At 42.3% G+C, this 20,988-nt stretch overlaps 1 protein-coding gene across 3 annotated transcripts in view; it reads right to left on the bottom strand.

Moving 5' to 3' along the window:
• The window catches only part of LOC125885148 (rho GTPase-activating protein 6-like), a 98,527-nt gene that overhangs the window by 45,053 nt on the left and 32,486 nt on the right, over window positions 1-20,988 (bottom strand). Inside the window, exon 1 of one of the 3 annotated variants that reach the window (XM_049570632.1) lies at window positions 7,313-7,737. The exons of the other annotated variants lie outside the window; for them this stretch is intronic. Coding sequence (XP_049426589.1) covers window positions 7,313-7,354 — 42 coding nt within the window. The 5' untranslated portion in view covers window positions 7,355-7,737. Of the gene's footprint in view, window positions 1-7,312; window positions 7,738-20,988 lie in introns of those variants that run through there. 3 annotated transcript variants of the gene reach the window in all.

Below are 20,988 nucleotides of genomic sequence, written 5' to 3'. Positions count from 1 at the left end.
AATTCCAGTTCATGATGCATTTTGCAGCAAATCAGGGACACCGCGCTGTTGTAGTTCTTAAAAATTCCCAAACTATGATGTAATACTTCTGGATTTTACACGGCAACACAGTGATTGACATCATGCCCTATTGGCTTCTACACAAACAGGCAGGAAACACGTCTAGCCTTGTCTTGAACCTACTGACCAACTCCCTTAATTTCCCCCTGTAAGAAAGAAACACCTCTGGAAACCAGGGCAGGAGCTTCAGCTGTAAATCAAACTCCTTAAAACATCACATATTTTGCTCAGGCCCACAGAACTCAGACTCCTGCCTTTGGTTGCACATCTCCCTCTGCAAACAGTAGATCAGATCTTGCCAGAACTTTCTCTTCTGCGTTTCCTCCGCTCTGTTTTCCCCTCAGCCTTCGACCATCTCCATAAAAAGACAAGTCTTTGGGGAGGGCGGACTTCTCTTTCGCTGTTGATAATAAAACAAGTGCCTTTCCCTGACAGGGTCTAGAAAGAAAAACGAGGGACGGACAGCGTTGTCATGACGAGCCAGAAGTGACGGCTGTGGAACGTGAGGAGGCGGTTTTCAACTTTCTCTTTTCCTGCCATGCTGGAACGGTGCTACATGCAATACGAGAGCAAGGATCCTTTCAAGTGGCAGAATGTTGAGGGCTGTGTCACAAAACATGACATTGTTGATAAGAGGTCAACAAGCCTTACGTGCATCATAAAAGGACGGAGCAAAGTGGTCAGCTGATCTGAAACAAAAAGAAACATTTTCCCCAGAACTGGACAGGCCTTTTTAACAAACTAACAATTTAGAAATTCATTCAGTATCTGTCTGCATTCCTCGTCATTGCACTCCTCTGAACAAAATGTCCACTTCTGCTGAGTTCTCCTTCTGGGTCAGCGTGTGCTGAGGAAAACTTGCGATCAATGTAAATAAACTCGCTGTGCTGATGACTAAGAAGCCACTTGGATGGTTGATGCCATCCGCCCACACTCACACATGCATGAGCACAGCTGTTCATTCCAGACACTAGAAGGATGGGCATTCACGACAATTCCCTTGTGGATCTATCAATAATGATTTATTTATTTAAGCGTTCTGTACAACCTCCTTTCAATTCGCCATATGACTGAAGGCTTTGTATGCCAGAGCTGTTTGTACTGGGAGTGGCAGGGGAGTAAAACAAACACGCCTACTGCAACAGAACAAGGTCACACATCAGCAGGTAAAGAGAGGGACAGAGTGTTATAAAATGTTTGCTCTCAGCATTACAGAGGCAGAGAGGAGGGAGAGCAGGGGGAGGAAGGAGACTTTTCTAAAATGATGGGAGCTTGACTGTCGGGAGACAGGGCAGAGAGAACAATTGGAGACAAAAGGGGGGAATGCGGTGCTTGTCTAAACAGGTAGCTGCACTCAGGATGACAAGGGTTCCTGGATGGCTCAAGGAAGACGGAGCATTTTCTGTTTGGTCAGTGACGACAGACAGACAAAGAGAGACAGAGGCAAGATGAGACAAACAATAGTGGAGGAGGGTAATCAATCACTTCATCAATACTTCCATTGTGTTGCTCTCTGTCTGCTCCTCAGTGTCAACCACAGCGAGGGCACATCTCTCAATCCAGTATAGTATGAGCTCATCAAGGAAATCAATTGCATATCAAGCTTTTTTTCACACTTTTGAACTTCCGGTCATTTCAGCTGTAAATTCACAGCCTGCAGAATAACGCAGCGCTGGATCCTCAGATAGCGCCATCATTTGAGTGACAGCCTGATTTGAAGTGTACACATTGCAACAGTTTGCCAACACTTGTAAGCACAAATCAAAGATTCAAGACAAAGACAATCATTATTTGGCTACTGGCAAAAGCATGCAGGCTTGCTGGCTCCCCTCCAGGATTAGCTCACTTACATCAAACTCCTGTGTTCAGAAACTTCCTCGTTCTTTCATTTCTCTGTTGTTCAGACAGCGTATTATTTTACCCTGCACATGACCTTCAGTCTAGAACACTAAGCAGTGAGTGAAAACCATTGTTGTAATAGTCAAATGTGCCAGTTTGGATCAACATTTTTATTTGTGCAGTACTTTGGTTTATGACCACGCTCCTGCAAAACTGAAGACATTCTTATCAGCTTCATCCGTACACTGGTTAGCGCTGATTAGCGAATGTTCGCCACAATAAGATAATGAGCAATGATGCACATTATACCTGTAGTAGTAGGTTGTAGTCTGTTGCTGCTTCGCACTGCTAGAAACAGTTTCAAAGTTATTTTCAATGTTGCTTAAAGCTGGGGTAGGCCCGTGACAGGAGTTTGGCAAATCACAGGTCATTTCAGAGAGAGGGTGTTCCTATTAGCTGTTCTACAAATGCAGATGTGCGTGCACGTCCCTTTGGTTAAAGCCTGATTTAATGGCAGAGAATCCTGCAGAGAGAGTTGTATTGACAACAACCGCCTACACCGCAAGCAACCCCAAAAAGGAACACCGACTTACCAAAAAGAGAGGCGAAAAGAGTTTTACAAGTTCACATTTATGTAGCTAACGTTAACTAGAGCCTCGTATCACAGTGTGTCCGCCGCCTCACTCCCCACTGCTATAGACCACCTCGGAGGAGAGCAGCAACTTGAATCCAGCTAGTACAAACCCCAGCTCCAGAGAGATGGACAGCTCCAACTCCCCACCAAATCAGCAAACTTTCTGTTGCTGCCTTTACACAGGTTAGATCCAGCGTCGCCACTAGCCACTAACCCGCTGTCCTGGGGTTTTTGTGCTTGCCGAATTCAAGCCACTACAGGTCCATCTCTGGAGCCGCTGCCCACTCTCCTCCTGTGAGAGCAGTCCACAGCGGTGGGGAGCAAGGAGAAGGAGCTGGCGCTAGGAGCCAGCTAGCTATTCCTTGTCTTATTTGTGGTCTGATAAACAGAAAGACAGAGAGCGGGGCAAATAAATGAATGTATGGGAAACACTGGGTTACTGTAGAAGCGCATGACCGTGGTCTTTTCTTGGGAGGGGCTTAGGGAAGAGAGGGGGAAGCTGCAGGAGGAGGGTGTATTTTCAAACTCTTTCGGGTTAATTTGCCTTTTCCAAAAGTCTGCCTACCCCAGCTTTAACACCACATCAAGAATATCTGTGAATTCACTAGTATCCTGCTCTGATCTATCTCCATAGAAAGTGCAAAAAAAAAACCTCGCAGATGCTCATTTCTTAACGGACAAGTGCGTGAACAGGATAGTCAGCGATTGCGATTGGTGTATATATTGAAAAGAAAATAGAGCAGCTAGTCTCTCACTGTCTTTAAAAGCCAAAAAGCACACATCTTAAGCCAAGTCTGCCTCGTATTTTTTTCTGATACAGCAATAGAATTGATTTGCTCCCCCTGACATTTTCATCGCTTTTGCATGTGATGAATCTGGCTTACGTTGACTAAAAAGGTTGCCTGTGTATCATCCTTATAACCCTCGTAATACTGGAAAACAAATTCCTTCCAAGACAGGAGCCGGGCGATCAATCCAGACTGTTACAGGTTATCCCTGATGGTATTCCATTTGTACAATGCCTTGACGCCACAAGCTGAATACTTAACACGTCACTGCAAGTGGAACAAATGCACGGCTGCCTCGAGGGGGATTAAACGTTTACGCACTGGCAACCATAAGGTGCCGTAACGCATCTCCCTCACTTTCTCCCTGGCTCTGTCTCGCTGTCTTCTCCATCCCTGTGTGTCTCCTGTGTGGTAACCTAGAATCTGAAATATTTATCTGCCCTGGCAGGAATGACAGAAGCTTGCATTTGTTTATCATCAGAGGATGGGGAGCAACTTGAAGGGGCATAATCCTCCATTAGCACAAATGAAATTTTCTTTGGAACGGCCTCTTTGTCGTATTTTAACAGCATTTTTGTGCAGGATTCAACTAAGTGTTGAGGATTGATGAGACGGCAGGAACTGCTTGGCTGGAGGTCCAGCGGTATTTCTGATGTGTACTCTTATGCCTTTACCTATTATAACATTTAATGTTTCCCGAGGAGCAATTTCATATATTTACAACCATCAGATGCCGTCTGAATGAATTTCTTACCTTATAAAGCCTCCGCAAAGTAGATTACCATGCTTGACTTCTGTTTAGACACATTTTCCAATGCAAACTATATTCCCTTTTACAGCTTGGCAAAGTCAGAGTGCGCACTTCAGACTTACTTTGCTGGATTACTAGATTTTTGCTGCTTATTCATGAAATGCAGTGCATCAACAGAAACTTTGCTGACGTGTTCATACGCCTTCAGCACACCCACATACTAATATGCATAGGCTGGGCTGGAAAACCAACTAACAATCATGACTCTGGCTGCAACAGGTTGCCATTCAAGATTTCTGAAAGTCTTTTATCCAAGAAAGCACTTTGAACTGCTATAACCATCAGAATGTTGCCTCGCCGTAATACTAACTTAGATAATTGATAAAGAGCTGACACAATGAGTAGTTTAATCCATCAAAAGAAAATGCATCATCAATCGTTTGTGCAGTTTTTCAAGCAAAACTTCACTGGCTTTGGCTCCTATAATGTGAATATTTGCTGGGTTTCCATGACATTAAACTGATTATTTTGGGGTTTTGGACTGTTGGTTGGAAAAAGCAAACGATAGCAATATGTTATCTTGGCCTTTGGGGAATTTTGTAGGATCTATTGATCATTTTCTCCATTAATGGTTTGGTATAAAAAATGATGAAAGATGCTGTAATCATACATGATTTCTACAGATTCTGGCATTTCTCATTGTGTTTGAAATGTGCCCTATAAATAAAGCTGCCTCACTCTAAATGCTATTAGTTTCGCTCTTAAGTCACCGGGAAAAAAAGTTGGCATTGCATGTTTCTTCAAGTCAAGAATATGTTTCTTGACATATTGCATCAATGTTTGCCAAACTGACGTATATGAGCTGAATTTGTCATCAGGACGTGGAGGGGATTGTGATTGGCAGACCACAACAATAAAGGTTGTTGCCCCACCACTGGTTTTCTAGGGGCTTTTCAGGCACTAAATATGGGTCTTTATGACCGCCCTGATGCTGTATTTCCAGCATTTTTCAGGCACTAAAGGTGGTTATTTTGTGGCAACCTGTTGCTGTTTGACCAACAGAATATTAGGCTTTATTAGTGGGTGTTCTGTTGAGACCCACTGCTGTTTTTCTAATGGCTTTTCAGGCACCAAACATTTGTGTTTAATACTGCCCTGATGCTGTATTTCCAGCGGCTTTTTAGGCACTAAAGGTGGTTATTTTCTAGCGGCCTGTTGCTGTTTGTCCAGCAGGTTATTAGGCTTCATTAGTGGGTGGTCTGTAGAGACCCAGCACTGTTTTTCTGGTCGCTTTTCAAGCACCAAAGGTTGAGTGTTTTATCGCAACCCATCACTGTTTTTCCAGCGGCTTTTTAGGCACCACAGGTGGGTATTTTGTAGTGACTTGTTGCTGTTTTCTCTGCGATTAGGCTTCAAACATAGGCGTTTTGTGGAGACCCACGGCTGTTTTTTTCGTGGCTTTTCAGGAACCAAACATAGGTGCTTTGTAGTGACCTGTTGCTGTTTTTCCAGCAGCTTTTTAGGCATCAAAGGTGGGTATTTGTGGCGATCTGTTGGGCTTTATTCAACAGTTTATTAGGCTTCAAACATAGGTTTTTCTGGTGGCATTCAGGCACCAAACAAAGGTGTTTTGTAGTGACCCATCACAGTTTTTCCAGCAGGGCTAGTGCCACAAAAAGTGGTTGTTTTTTACAGAGACATCACTGCTTTTCCAGCGGGGATTGTGCCCCCAAAAGCAGGTACCATTAGCCAAAATATGATCTTTTCCAAACCATAACCAAGTGATTTTTTTTGCCAAAACCTAGCACACATTAACCACAGTGTTGTTGAAATGTTAAGATTAAACACATCTGCCAAATGATAATGTCCAAATTTAAGATCCGTGGTTCAAAATTTACAAAGCGAGATTTTTTTCTGGCAACTGGGCTGGATTTTCCATCATACATTTATTGGGTACACAGAAATAGTCCAGAACTTCAGTAAAAACAAAGCACCCAGATCCATCAAATGTAATTTCTCTTCGAAGATGAGATGCACTGTCGTGGAGAGGTGCATCAGGAACAATTTAGCCAGTGTACTGCAGCCTCATCAGCCTGTTTTGGATGCATTTTAGACACCATTACAGTGGGCCATGTGGCAATAGCTTTCACACCACACAGTCGCACTACAGAGTACAAATCCAGACCGCAACGTGCAGCCAGCCGAGCCAAAGAAAATTGTATTGTTTTCCAATCAATGCTCGTAGCTTTATGAGCGCTTCCAGCCACAGAAACATTGCTCATAAAGAGGAGACAGACCGCTGGAGCAGTCAGCGGAGGATTCCTCACCAGCGGAGAGGAGGAGAAGGGGGGTCGAGATGGAAACAGGAGGAGGGGACCCAGGAGAGAGGGCAGATGATAAAACACTAGCATGTGTGCATGTTTAAATCAGTGACACTAACCAACTCCATTCCCACATTTGAATGAACCTGTTCTGCAATGTGTTGCTTCCCCAGACCCTGCAAGTGTCGTAATCTTCATCAGAAACACGCCACACAGCCAAATATGAGCTCTAAAATGCTTAGGCGTTCGTTTTGAAGGTGCAGTTCTCATCAGAGCCCTCATCGGTCCTCGCGGCCTTGACCCATATCTGTGTGTTTTGCCCTCATGTGGCCACTAAGCTTTGAGGTGTAGAGTGTCAAACACAACACCTGTGGCTTGCAGCTTTGGGCAGCAGGTTTCTGCGTCTCCACTGAGCTGCTTTCAGAGCAAAAGTCTCCTCTTCAAACCAGGAAACATGTGTGGTCTTGTGCTCTTGCATGTGTTCGGGCTCTGTACGCGCCACATGTCACTAAAAACGCTCCATCACAGGAAGTCTTGGCATGCTGAGGCCCCCTTTTCTCTGCTCAAGTTTCAGATTTCAGTTTCAGAGTCACTAGCACAAGGACAGACTTAATATGTTAAGTCAAATATATTTATTTCATTTCTTAAAATTCATGCAAGATTAGAGCATAAAGGATGTAATAAATTTGGCAATGGCGCTTTTTTTGCATAAGATATAGAGTGGCAAAGAGGCTTTAAATTCTGCATGCAAAACTGTCTTCAAGTCATCTAAATAAAGGAAGTAAACGTCTCACTCTGTTCCTCACACAAGCACGCCAGACGTGCACGCGCGTGCGCAACAGCAGAAGATGTAAGCCCCCTTATCAGTCCACGTCCGAGTCATTCTAATTAATTTATGGCCAATAAACCAAGTACTTACAAGATAGGAATTTTGCCTGTCGAGGAACACGGAGTCTCCCATGGTCCCGGATAAGTATCCACATATAGTAAAGCAAAAATGTAGATGCAACAAATGATATCCCGTTGAAAAATAAGTCCGGAGAAGTGTGTGTGCGCGTCGGAGCGGAGCGGAGAAAAAGAGTCTCTACTTGTGTCTCCTCTCTCCTCCACACACAAGACAGACAGAGAACTTGGGAGTGCTTTCACAGCAAGTCACCGCAGCTTTTAACAGCTGATGTCTTCACACCAGTCAGAAGAAGCGCGTGTCAGAAAACCATCTGTGCCAGAGAGGACACCATAGTGCGTAATGCGTAACGGATCCATACTGCGCGCTCCGCGGACTGTGGTGAAGACAGATGCTGAACCGAGGCGAGGAGAGGCAGGGAGAGTGCTGTCAGGTCGGCGACAGTGTGAGTCGGGGCTTCCGGTTGTGATTTTCAAAATATGAGCAGCTTTGGTCAGGGATGGCAACTGCGTGGGTTATTAAAACAAAAGGCTTGAGAAAAAAGGCGTGGTTTTTTTCCCCTTGGTTGAAAAATTATGTTAAATATGAAGGAAAAACTAATAAATAAATAGATAATGATTATAATAATAATAACAATATTTAATTTGAGATTTGAGAAACAAAAATGACCCTTGACTATGAGCTTAATGCATGAAATGTGGCATCATAACAACCTGTGTTTTCACCTCACCCCAGCTTTACTGCATGTATTAAACTATACATATTATGTAATCGAGCATAAGCACTGAAGCATATTTGACACTGAGAAGCAGAAAGGGGCAGAGGGGGAGGGGCAGGCCATGCGGCTGCTCAGATGTTTGCATGTCACTATGTCAGTGACCCACAAATGGAGCTCCACAGCTGATAAGATTTGACTCTGGAAACTCCATGTAGGGAGATTTTAGTTTTGGGACAGTTAATAGTGAGGAGCGGTGACGGTCTTTGCTGTAAATGGTGAATGACATATGTGTGTCATAGCTTCAGATTAATCAAAAAAAAAATCCAAATAATATTTCTTTCATTCCAGGCTTATTTGTGCAGCATTTCAAATGTATAAAGACAAGAGATTATGGTACAATGCAATGTTGCTAATATGTAGATTTCAAGTAGGGCTGGGGAATAATACAATATTATGCCAGTATCCTGAGATGAGACAGAATATCATGTCAGATTTTGGATATTTTTGAAAGCACCAATCGTCAATTCTACAGCATCCCGGGGAAAATACTGGCATTGTACATTTCTGCAAACTGCAGATATGCTACATTTGCACGTTTCATACATACTAGTCCATACCCATTGGTAGCTTTGTCACCTTCTACCTATGCCAATCCTCAATGCCTATGTGCAGTGTCACATGGATTGACCACGTCAGTGAGTAGAAAAACGTGGGACAGACAGAATGACACACTGACAGTTTCCGTGATTATGTACAGCATACCATACCATGACTTAGTCATACCAAAAATTAGGAAAAAAAACAAACATTGGTCCACAGGGGGAGCCACAGCGATCGGTCGCATTTTAGCCATTTTGAAGCATTTTTCTGTTGTTATAGCGCCACCCAGTTGCCAATTAGAGTTAAATTTCTCCAGTCACCTTGAGGCGTCCTGTTCTACATATCTACCAAGTTTAGTAAAAATCCATATGGCGGTTAGGCCTAGATAAGAAATTAGCTCTCTAGCGCCCCCATTTTGTTTGATGGGCTCAATAATGGAGGGGTCCCCTCAGATTATGTGTGGTCATATGCCTACAAAGTTGCGTGGTGATGGGTGAAACCCTTGAAATGTTATACACCTTTATGTGATGAGCCACGCCCTCCGCAATATTCATTGCCTTATAGAAGCTCAGTTTTAGTAAGTTTTCCAACTTTTGCCAAGAGGGAACTTTAGATATTGCTCCCTAGATTATGTTCACCCAGTTTCATGCAGATCGCTCAAACTTCCTAGGAAGAGATCCATTTGAACTTTCAAAATGGTAGAAATCTATATAAGCAGAAGTTATGGGTTCTTGAGGCAAATGTGTTCCTCATGAGGAGAGGCATCTCTGTGCAAAGTTTCATGTCTCTACAACATACAGGGCATGAGATATGCCCATTCAAAGTTTGCAATTTCAGTCGGTTGCTATAGCGCCCCCCTTTGGCCAATTGATGTAATATTGCTTCATTGGCATCCTCCCATGACCCTCTACCACTGTGCCAAATTTCACATGGATTGACCGAGTCAGTGAGGAGACAAACATGGAACAGACACACACAGACAGAGTTTTTGTCATTGTATCGTAAGATCATATCAGCTTTTCCAAAGTGATGCATATGAGCTGACTTTGTCATCAGGAGGGGGAGAGGATGGTGCCTGTCAGACTCCAGACCACTGTTCAAGACCAGCAAACAACAAAACAGGTTGTTTTAAGGTTGAAGATATCGCTTAGTTTCCTGCTGAGATAGAACCACGAACAGAAGTTGTTTTTTTTTTGTTGACATCTCTGCATATCCTGCCGAGATAGTGCCACATAAAAGGATGTTTCTTACCGAGACATCACTTCATTTCCTGCTTGGATGGCACCTTTAAAAGAGGTTGTTTTTTGCTGAGACGTCACAGAGGTTTCCTGTGGGTATTGTGCCACCAAAATGTATGTGTATGTCATGTATTTGTTACATAATAATGTACAAATGTAATGTATCCGTGGTTTGCAGAAATGTACATTGCCAATATTTATTCTAATGGATGGGTTGCGCCCGCCTCCAATTTCAAATCTTTTTTTATTTGAAGCGGATATCCTGTGAGAAGATTAATTACTGTGATCATCACTGGAAAAGTCCAGAGATGCATCATGCTTAAGCTGAAAACAAACCTATTTATCATGGCTTGTGGAGAGCTGATATTCTGGAGATACATGGCTCCTTCCAACTGTGACAAATATCTCGCTGTAGGCCTCATTACTGTATCAAATAAATCACAGCGGAGAGAATGTACTGGGTGAACCACAGAACCAAAGCTGTGATCGCTTGCTTCCATTGTAAAAATCAGTGGTCATTTTTTATTTACAAGCGTTCCTCTTTTTAAAATATGCTCATAAGAAGGACCATGAAAGGCCAGTCCACCGCGGGAGGATTCGAAACCGGAGGCGGAGGCTTGTCTGGGTTTGTGTAATACTTAATGTGGAACCAGTGTTGGGCAATCTGCATCTAAAGACTCCAACCTCATAAAAAACAGAAGCATGCGAAACAAATAGAGCACAAGGCGGTTTTATCGAGGACACGGTGGCCGGAGAATATGAGCTGACCTCATACACACACACACTCAGTGAGAGTTAATGAAAACCATTTGCTTTGCTGCACAGGAGTGGGTTTATTGAGGAGGACACGTTCCTTTTTTTAATTTTATAAACAGTGTGTGTTAATGAGTGAGAAAAAGACACTGAATTCCCCTCTGCTTATCAGATAGTGCCGAAGCCATTCAAAGAATGCTGAGAAGTTAAGAGGGACACTGACTTAACTTTGAAATCAGGAGATAACAGATAAGCTGCTGAGGACTGAGCCATAAACCAGGTGCTGCGTGGACTGTGAGTGTGTATCTCAGGAGTATGTGTATTACAGGAGGCTGAAAACCTGTTCTGCAGAGACTGACCGCTTATCAGATCTTGTCTCAGTGAGGCTGGTCAAACGTTTGAGGTGTTGGATAAAGTTACTCAATACAAAATATTTTCATTGAATGCAACTGGGACAGAAGGCGGAGTCCTGAATCCTTAATTACTTGTATTTAATCAGTTGTGTGCAGGTCATTTGGGAGCTTCTAATGTGAGAAGAAATGAATGATAAACGTGACTGACGAATAAAAAATCCAATTTTCAAGATATTTTTGGCAGCTCAAGTCGCTCATGACGTCAACTGTACTTGTCAATTTAAAGGAGCCGCAAAGCAGGTTACTGGCTGGAGCGCAGCGTCTTTGCCGGTTGGACAAACGCTAGGCTGCATGAAATTGTCACATTCACATGAAACAAGGGAGATTAGCATGCTAGGTGTTATATTAGCATGGATGTATTCGCCTCTAGTTTAAGAAATTCTTTCTCAATATCAACTCACCAGGCAAACTCGAGACAAGGCTTTGCACGTCTGCTCCTTTTGATTTCGGTCCCTAGATATAAACAGGCTCGAATCATAAATGACTCGGCGTCCAGCTACAGCAGTGACTAGCTTCTCTCTCATTTTGAAGTAGGAACAAATGTGTGGTAGGAACTAAAGTTTCCAAGGATGTTCTCTGGGTTCTGCACAAGCGATGGACATCTACTTTTCGATTGGCGGCTGGTCATTTGCAGCTGAAATGCATCATAGCTAATTTGCATAAAGTTCACGACTCCCCAACTTTCATCTGATGCTCTGGTCGCTGAAATGCGGACGCTTTTCAGCTTTTGCAGCTCTTGTTGTGCACGTACAGTAAGAGACCTTCTAAGTAGATACATAGACATTTTTTTTTACTGGTTTTAAACATGTTTGTTAGCATAAATTAAGATTGACATTATGACACTTAACCATAGCTGTAAATGCACCATGCTAACCAAGCTAGCAGCTAGCGTTAAGGTTACCATGACCCTTTCGTCCACATACAATCACTTCTAGCTCCAAAAATCCAAGATGGCAATGCCTCAAATGCCAGCATTGAGGCTTCAAAACAGGAGTCCACAAACCAGCTATGTCCACTATTTCATAAAGTCTATGATAAGCACGTATAAAAAGTGTTTATGTAATTATTCACTGCCAGAGGGGGGAGACAAACTATGTCAAACTTAGTAAAGTTATGTCAAACTGCAATTTCTAAAGTCGAGAAAGAGAATTAACAATTTAAATTTGCTTTACGCAGAGGATGTTGCGATAAGCCTTTTAGAAACAGCAAAAACAACAACGCAAGATCAATGTTTGAGTCATTTGAATTGTAAAGTCAAATAATTGTCTTGCTTTTTCTTGCAAGAAAAAGTGGCCGTATAAAATATATCTACATTCTTGGGGATGATGAATATAGAAGGGAGGAGAAAGACATTAAGAGTAATGTCAGCTTTATTCCCCTTGAAAACACGGCTGGAAGGTTCGAAGCTGTGTTTTATGTTCCTGTAGGAGGAGCCCATTGTCTCCTAAAATGGTGTTTCAATTGTCCCAGTATGACCATGGCTTCCACACACAATACACAGAGCCTGCGGGAGAGGGAGGGAAGGCTGGAGAAGAGAAGGGAGGAGAGGAGAAAAAGGCTGACATGGATGTGTGCTTTTACATGCGTGTTGCAACTGGCAGGGAGATCGGCTACTACTGCATGTTACAACACGATTAAATTGTTTATGAAGGCCACTGCAAATCTGTACGTCCACACATCCCTTCAGCCTGCCATCAATTCTCATATCATCTTGAAATTGTTAAAAATGATGCTGAAATGAGGCCCCGTGTGCTCGTATATCAATTTCAAAGAACACTCAGTATTTTCCACTGTTGAATTTGGCACAGCCTGATTGTGTTGATATATCGCATCCCTGCTATTAAGTGTCGATCCAGAGAAGAAGCAGCTTGGAGTTTAGGCAACAAAAGTGACAGGAGTATTTACAGCAATTTAAAACAGGATTTCTTTTTTGTAATCCTAAGCGACCTCTAATACACCGACTCTCAATTTGAAAAATAATAATTCCTCGGACCCACACTGCTTAAATCACCTCCTTTATATGCACATCTTGAGATTTCCAATATTATTTTACAGGGAACAAATGAGGCAAGCCAATAATTCCAGAGCTGTACAGTCAAAGCGAGCTGCAAAACGCTAATGTTTACATCGTTCAGTCGGGAGGTGCGGCACCCTCCTTCCAAAGGCCGAATGCCTGGGTTGTGAAATCACTCCATCGAGTGGAAAGTATTCTGTTAAAGTGCTTTAAGATGATCCAGTAAATGACAGAGAAAAATCCTGCAGGGCCTTCGATCTGTTTAATAAACACTCGCAAAATAGATGTCGCAAGGACCAGATCGAAGTATTTGCATGTGTTGCATCACATCCACAACCTCTTCTTGCTCTCAGGGGATGCTGGGTGTGCAGAGGGGTCAAGAATTAGATCTCAAGATAGTTTATAACTCATAGCAACAGTTGGAAAGGTCAATATCAATATGTGATCCACTACATGTTTCCAAATAGCTGCTAAAAGTATGAACTGGCAACATGATTTCTCCAATTTGGTGACACCATACCATCACTTACTTCCTGTATAATCAATACAACAAGAAAAAATAAAGGGATGGTTTAATTTTGCTATGACCTTTATATACCTCCGTGGCAGTGACAGCTGCGGCTGGAGGCATTATGTTTTTAGGTCGTCCATGTACAGTATGTCCATCCATCCCTTTCTTGTGAATGCAATATCTCAAGAACGTCTTGAAGGACTTCAAATTTGACACAAACTTCCACTTGGACCCTGATCTGACTAGATTGTGGTGGTCAAAGGTCAAGGTCACTAACTGGGTTTCCATCCAAATGTATCGCAAATTTTAAGCAAATTCTGTGAAAATGCACAAAAGAAAATGTGAATTTCTGCACGTTTCCATTCATTGTTGTTTTGCAAGTATTGGGAGTCAACAGTTTGAGCAGTAGGTGGCGCTTCACGTGAAAAATAATGCAAAAGAACACTCATAGAAGAAGAGGGTGCCGTGAGATGACAACATTGAGAGCGTCTCATGTCCACAACTGATGTAAACAACTACCGGCACATCCATGACAACAACGAGATGGAGAGATTCCTTGGGAAGTTCTTGGCTATTGTGAGAGCTCTCGTCACACTCATATCAGCGTTATCAGCGAACACAAGTGTCCTGAAAAAGAAACAAGAAAGACTACACCCACTGACCAGGGTACTACTGTTAGACATTGGGAGAAGGGGAGCACCGCGTCATTGTCCACGTGTATGGGAACGTAGGCGCATAAAGGACTTTTGGGAAGTAGTTGTCTTCACTGGGAAGTGAAGTAGAAGTAGGATCCGGTAGCCTAAGTCATCGTTTGTTGCCAAAAGTCGCATCTTCCCAATATCGATACGCTGACTTTTCCACCCTTCCAAGCGTAAAAACTTTGTTGCGACATTTCGGCCTTTTTTCGAATATCTGGCGTTTCCATTCAAGTTTTTTTTTTTTTTTTTTTGCAATTGTTGAAAATGCGAATAAAAATAGGTGGATGGAAACCCAACTACTGTGACCTCATGTCCACCTCATTCGTGTGAATGCGGAACATCTTGAGGAAATCCCCTCAACTTTGGCACAAACGTCCACTTAGACTCAAAAATGAATTGAGTAGAATTTGATGGTCGAAACACGTTTTAGGTCATAAATTTCACACACATGTCTAACAGCATAAAATGATGAAGTGATGATATTTTATATCTATAAGAACAAAGGTTCACTGTGACATCATAATGTTCTGCAAAAACACTTTTCTAGCCATTATTCAACTCCATAACTCAGGAGAAGAAGCGGACATATGTGGTCGGATACTGAATTGGTGACACTAATCTTAGGTGTCCATCTTGAAACTGTGCTGACTGTATAGATCTGTCTGTGCTGCAGGGTTGAAGAAGTGCATGAAGCATCCACGTGTTAGAATACAAAGTTTCGTTATAGCATGATGTATATTTGAAGTATTATCTATTGTCATGGCTACATATGAGTCCGGTCAAACATGGACGAAAGGACGACGGAGGCATACAACCGGAGGGCGGTCTCTAAGTTGGCCTTTAGCCTGGTTTCCACAATATTTAAAAATATTACTTCCTGCCTGCAGTCATGTTTTTGAGAAAATTTAGGTGCTGAAAAAAGATTCCTACTGGTGAAAGTCATTTACAAGAATCTCATAACATATTGCAACAATCTTGTTATATGTGATCTTAAGCCAGTTTTTAACAGTCTCTCTTGACATAGCCAATCAAATTCAAGAAAAAAAACTAAAGCTAAATGAAAATAAATATTTGACGATCATTCAGATAATGAAAATGGACAAGGGAGCAAAACGATGGAGTGCTTTCCAGCTTATTAGCCTGTGGTCTTTGTGTTTTATCTCTTTTTCTTGCAGACAATGAACTTTGACCTCGGTTTCACAAGACAGCCCGAAGAATGGGTGTAAGAAAATGAGAGAAAGGGGAGAGGGTGGGGGGGAATGGTAAAAACTGGGCACACATAAACGAATTTACAGCAAGAGCTGCACAAAGCAGCTCTGGGGGATGACCTCAGAACTGGGGAATGTGAGTGTGTATATGTGTGTGTGTGAGTAAAAGAGAGAGAGAGAGACAGACAGTGCTTCACTCCTTCACTCAGGGAGGTAAATACAAAAGACACACACACGCAAACAAATATATTAGCGAATTATGTCTTGTCAAGGGTCTTAGACCACAGTCTCCCTCCAGAGACGACCGTCTTCCAGCGGAAAATATGTTTTTTTAGAGGAACTGATCACTCAACACCCACCAAACACAGGACACACACGCTCACCCACACACACAATGTGACGACAGCGTGGGTCTGGATTCAATCTGGACGCTTCTATCAACAGGCCAACCCAGTTGTCCTAAATCTCCATACTCTGTCCTGAGGGCCAATAGACTGGGAGAAAGGGAACGGGGGGCAGGGGGATGTAAGCAAAGAATTTCGGGTATTGGCCCAGCATGGCTATATGGCTTTCATCTCCATACCACCTCCATTAGACCGTGCTTAAAGTGACTGGCAGGTCAGGACTGTTCTGCAGTGGGAATGCTCGGCCCTGACCTGAGGGCTACTACATTTTGCAAGATAGAAATATGCGTTTCGCAATAGAACACATTTAGAACGTGAGAATATCAAAGTAGAGAGGTGCACTTTGTTGAATTTCTGGTTGCAATTTAGAAACACACACACCACCTGCATACCATGAGAGGATTCTGAGGACTTTATGGTAATGGGACTGTGCAATTTGATAAATTGTTTTCTCAGAAAAGAGTTCCCAAAATGAAAGTATGAGTGACGACAGGCGCATTCTCTGTGAAAAACAAAATCTTGACTTCATTCCTTGACGTATGCGTTCAGACTGTGTAAAATAATGGATATATCCATTGTAATGTCACCAAGTGGTTTGTGGACTTCTGTTTTGAAACCTGGAGTTTGACAAACTGGCCATAGCATCTTGGAATTTTGGAGCTAGAAGTGACCTTACTTGGCCGAGATGGTGAAGATAACCCTAACACTAGCTGCCAGCTTGGTTAGCACAGGGCATTTACAGCCACCGTTAACTGTGATAGTGCTAATGCTAATGCTAATGCTAATTTTTGCTAGCAAAAAAGGGGCTTAAAACCTTTAAAACAAAATGTACTTGGTGGGAAAACTAAACTAACTATCTGAATCCTTAGGTTGGTCTTTTAGTGCAACCAAATGCTGACTAAATCTATTTAGGCGACCAAAATACTACAATTACCAATGGGTGGCTGTGGCTCAGAGGTACAGCGGGTCGTCGGAAGATCTTCAGTTTGATCCCCGGCAAGATACTGAACCCCAAACTGCTCCCGATGGCTGTTTCATTGATGTGTGAGTGCGTGTGAATGCTTACTGAGTAGCAGATGGCACCATGTAAGGTAGCCTCGGCCACCAGTGTGAATGCTTGTGTGAATCCATTATGGCTATGCCTGTATTATGTGAAACTTATATTGTCGCTGTGGTAACATTTTGTCAATGGGCAGCACCCAACACTCACTGTGGCCAAGCCCAGCTGTGCATAACTTTGAGCCAATCCATTCCGTCCGATAACATTTCGAAAGTCTAGAAGAGCCGAACAATTAAATCAGTTAATTAGTTAGCCTCTTGGCCGGTGGAAGTAAGCCATTGGGCCTTCCAAAGTCTTTAGTGTGCTCGCTCTATGGGACCTAAGATTCAGATCATTCAGCTATTATTATACCCTGAAAATTCATGGGAATGAATCAGGTGCGTTGCCTCTAAAGCTGTGTCCAGTTTTCTTTATACATCCATGATTTTTACTTGGAGGTCTATGAAAATTGGTTCACTCTTGGAGCCAACCTCGAGTGCCGCTCATGCTTTGGCTTGGTTTTTCGACTCTGGAGGTTGGTACTTGGTTTTGAAATAACTCAATCATTAATCATTCCTGATACTGTGTGTACAATATTGGTTCTCAATGTACTACTGGTATTATCTTGAGTCATGCTGAGAGGTGTGCACTTCCAATCCAATTGGTTATTGCTAAGACTAAGATTGCTGATTCAATGATACACACCTGAGTGTGTTTGCTTTACAGAGAACCAACTTAGGCTTGAAATGATATACCTTTCGTAGTGCGGTGACAAAGAAATCCACATGCAAAGGACCACCAAAGTATGATCAAAAAATAATGCATAATGTATCGAAAATCAACTGTTTGTTCAAAACTGCATTTCTTATTTAAGGAATAAGATAAAGAGGCAGTAAGTGCCTCGAGCAGAGAGGTCAACGCTTCCCTTTCACGTCAGAAATTCAATGAGTAATCTTACATCATCATTCTTGTGGCTGCTGAGGAATAATTGATTGAAATCAAGTGGGATGTTCAGAATAAGGTTTGGCAAAAGAGACCAAAAAACTCTCCAAGTCTCTGCATACTTTGGTGTTGTAGTTTGAATGCTGTTTGCCCAGTTCATTTTGTTACACCAAGCTCTCCAAACATGAGGAACCCATTGCTATCACATGTCAACATTCATTCTCTTATACAAATGCTTTTGTTTCTGTTTTGGGTCATTTCCTATAGTTGGTTTGGCTTTTGTTTGTCTGGGAGAAAGCATTTTCACATTGACATCTCAATGACAGTCTTCTTTATTAGAACATAGATGAAGACAAATGTTGATTTTTTTGAGCAAAAGCAGACGGTAAATGTGTTCTTGGTTGCGTTCCAGTTGAAATATACTCTTCTAAAACCAGCATTGTTGACTCAGTCGCCTGATAAGAGGAATGAATGAATTGCTACATGTACAACAACCTTTGAAATATTGATTGTAAGGGCAGCACTTCAAGTTTCAAGTGGCAGTCACAAACTGGTGTTCACGCTTGTCGAAAGTAGAATTGAGAGTGTTTCAAAATGGATAAAATTGCCTTTAGAACATACCAGTATGGTCTGTCTCAACTCACTCGTCCAATATAAAAACATGAAACTGACTTTTGACAGGTCAAAATGCTAACATTTTTCAACTCACAAGACTCTAGTACCAGCATGTGTTTCTCAGCATTTCTGTTTGTGTGCATGCTGGTGTTATTGATGTCAGCGTGCATACCTCCCAGAGCCGGCATGTTTTCATCACCTGACTCTTAGTGACGTCATATTCAAGGATGAAACGGTTTCAGGTTTTTGTTATTGAAGCCAGTGCGTCAGTCTCTCCACTCGTGTGTGTATATGTTTATCTGTGTCTGAACTCATCTGTCCTTCTCTCTGTCCATCTATATATTTGCTGACCTGACCTTCCACCCCTCTATCCATCTATCCATCTTCCTGCCTGCCACTCTGTCAGCTTTTTTGCCTGACTGGTTTGCTGGCAGCTTTCTCTCTGAGAAACCTCTGGTAATGCTGGGTAGGTTTTCCATTAGGGTCAGGTGCTTTTAAGTTTTTAACTGGTTTTGAAACAACGTCAATTTAAAAATGATTCCTCTATGACCTACATAAGCAAATAAGGCCATCGACAAGAAGATCAGCTATTTTTATACAGTTACTCTTAATGCCTGTCCCCATGTCTGATGTCCCCAAAATCAGATGAAATGATTTAAGGCATGCAGGCAGCAAGGTGTTTGCATTTTCCAAGGCAAAGTTTCAGAGAAAGTAGTACGTTAAAAGGAAGTAGGAGGAGATTTTTCTTTGGAGAACTTTATTTTTTACTTTATAGTTCGTAGTCATGTCTAGGGTTGGGTATCATTTAAAAAATCAGTTACCAGTACCAATAACAGTACCCATGAAGTGGTATTGATACCAGTAGAGTACTTAATTTGGTACCGTTTTTATGCCTCCGCAATGGCAATGTTTGTAGGTTGTCCTTCTGTCCTTCCATTTGTGTGTATACCCTATTCTCGTGAATGGGATATATCAAAAACGCCTTGAAGACATTGCCTCAATTTTGGCACAAACATCACACTCAAGGACAATCTGATTAGAATTTGATGGTAAAAGGTCACTCTGGCCTGACTCAGGAACAGAGGGGAGACCTTGGGTTGATTACTGAATTGGTGACACTGATCTTGATGACCTACCTTGAAACTATGGTAAATGTATAGATCTGTGCAACCAGATAGCAGATGTATCACTGTGGCAACATTCACATTTGAAGCGGAAGGCAGTAATTCTTATTTCTACTCCATTCCATACCCATCACGTGAATGGAAGTATCGGTTGCATAAAATGTCAACAGATGCCACCGTATAGCCGTACATTTGAACATTTCGGTGGCATCTCTACACGCTCAACTGCCGTCAAATACACCACCCTTGACTTCACCGCACCACAGCCTGTATGGGTTGTAGCTGTTCTTGTCGGTCAGTCGCACATTGCATTGGAACAAAGGACACTTGTTGTGATTGGCAGCAAGCAAAACCTACAAAAAATACAAATAGTCTTTGTTTTTATTTGGGTACAAAAAGGATCAAATGCAGGTACTGTTTGCCTGGAGAAGTACTCGTACTACTTGGTACTAGGTTATTGATACCCAGCCCTGGTTATGGCTGACACTGGGGCGGGATCAGCAAAGAGAAGAAGACAAGAATTGACTGAGGATCAACAAAAGCTAAAAGGGACGGAGGTAGAGCAGGGGTGAAAACATGAGATTTTAAAGGCTTTAAATCTGATCCTAAATTGACACTCTTCCTTTGAGACAGATTTGATTCAAAAGTAATGCACGCACTAGCTAGATCAAGACTTTCCCAACACAAGGCGGTGGTGCTCATGAAAACACAGGGGCCACCAAAATCAACACAAAGAGAAAGCTGCTTGTTTTAAATACATAAATTGAATAAGAGAGTGTCTTTTGTTTCAGAAAATGTTATATCCTTGCCTTTATTGATCAGATACTACCACACAAGACAGCGTCACGTCAGTTGTTTCCTATTTTAACCAATGTGCATCCTGGGAAATCTTTTTGTTTTTTTTCAGTATATGTGTTGAAATATGAAGGGATTGATAAAAAATTGGTATAATTTGATCTAAAATAGCATAATTTTATCAGACTGTATGAGCAGGTATTGTCTTTTTTTTATGTCACCGTTCATGTGGAGCTTGTGCACCACAAACAAAACCTGTTTGTGCCTCAAGTGCAACTGAATGGCCTTGTTGTCTGTATAATAACAGCTGTTTCACATACAGATACCTTGTCTTTCAGCGCCAGCCCCTTCACCTTAATGCGCACGTGCACACACACACACCAACACACACAAGTGTCCTCAACCTCCCACGCCTCCTTAATGTTTTCTGCCACAACAGTTGCCATGGTGTCTCAGCTCACCAGCTGTGCCGGACACCACAATAACAAGTACATGTGTATTTCAGTGACAGTGTTTATGCATGTGTTTGTATACCCACGTGTCAGCATATAATATGATGCGCTAATGTAGTTTAATAGTGCATTTTAGACCCAGTAATGTGCCATGATCCCTCTGAAAC

Source organism: Epinephelus fuscoguttatus, linkage group LG24 (assembly GCF_011397635.1).
Source record: "Epinephelus fuscoguttatus linkage group LG24, E.fuscoguttatus.final_Chr_v1".
NCBI lineage: Eukaryota > Metazoa > Chordata > Actinopteri > Perciformes > Serranidae > Epinephelus > Epinephelus fuscoguttatus.
The sequence above is the reverse complement of the archived record's forward strand: the minus strand, read 5'-3'. Positions and strand labels throughout refer to the sequence as shown.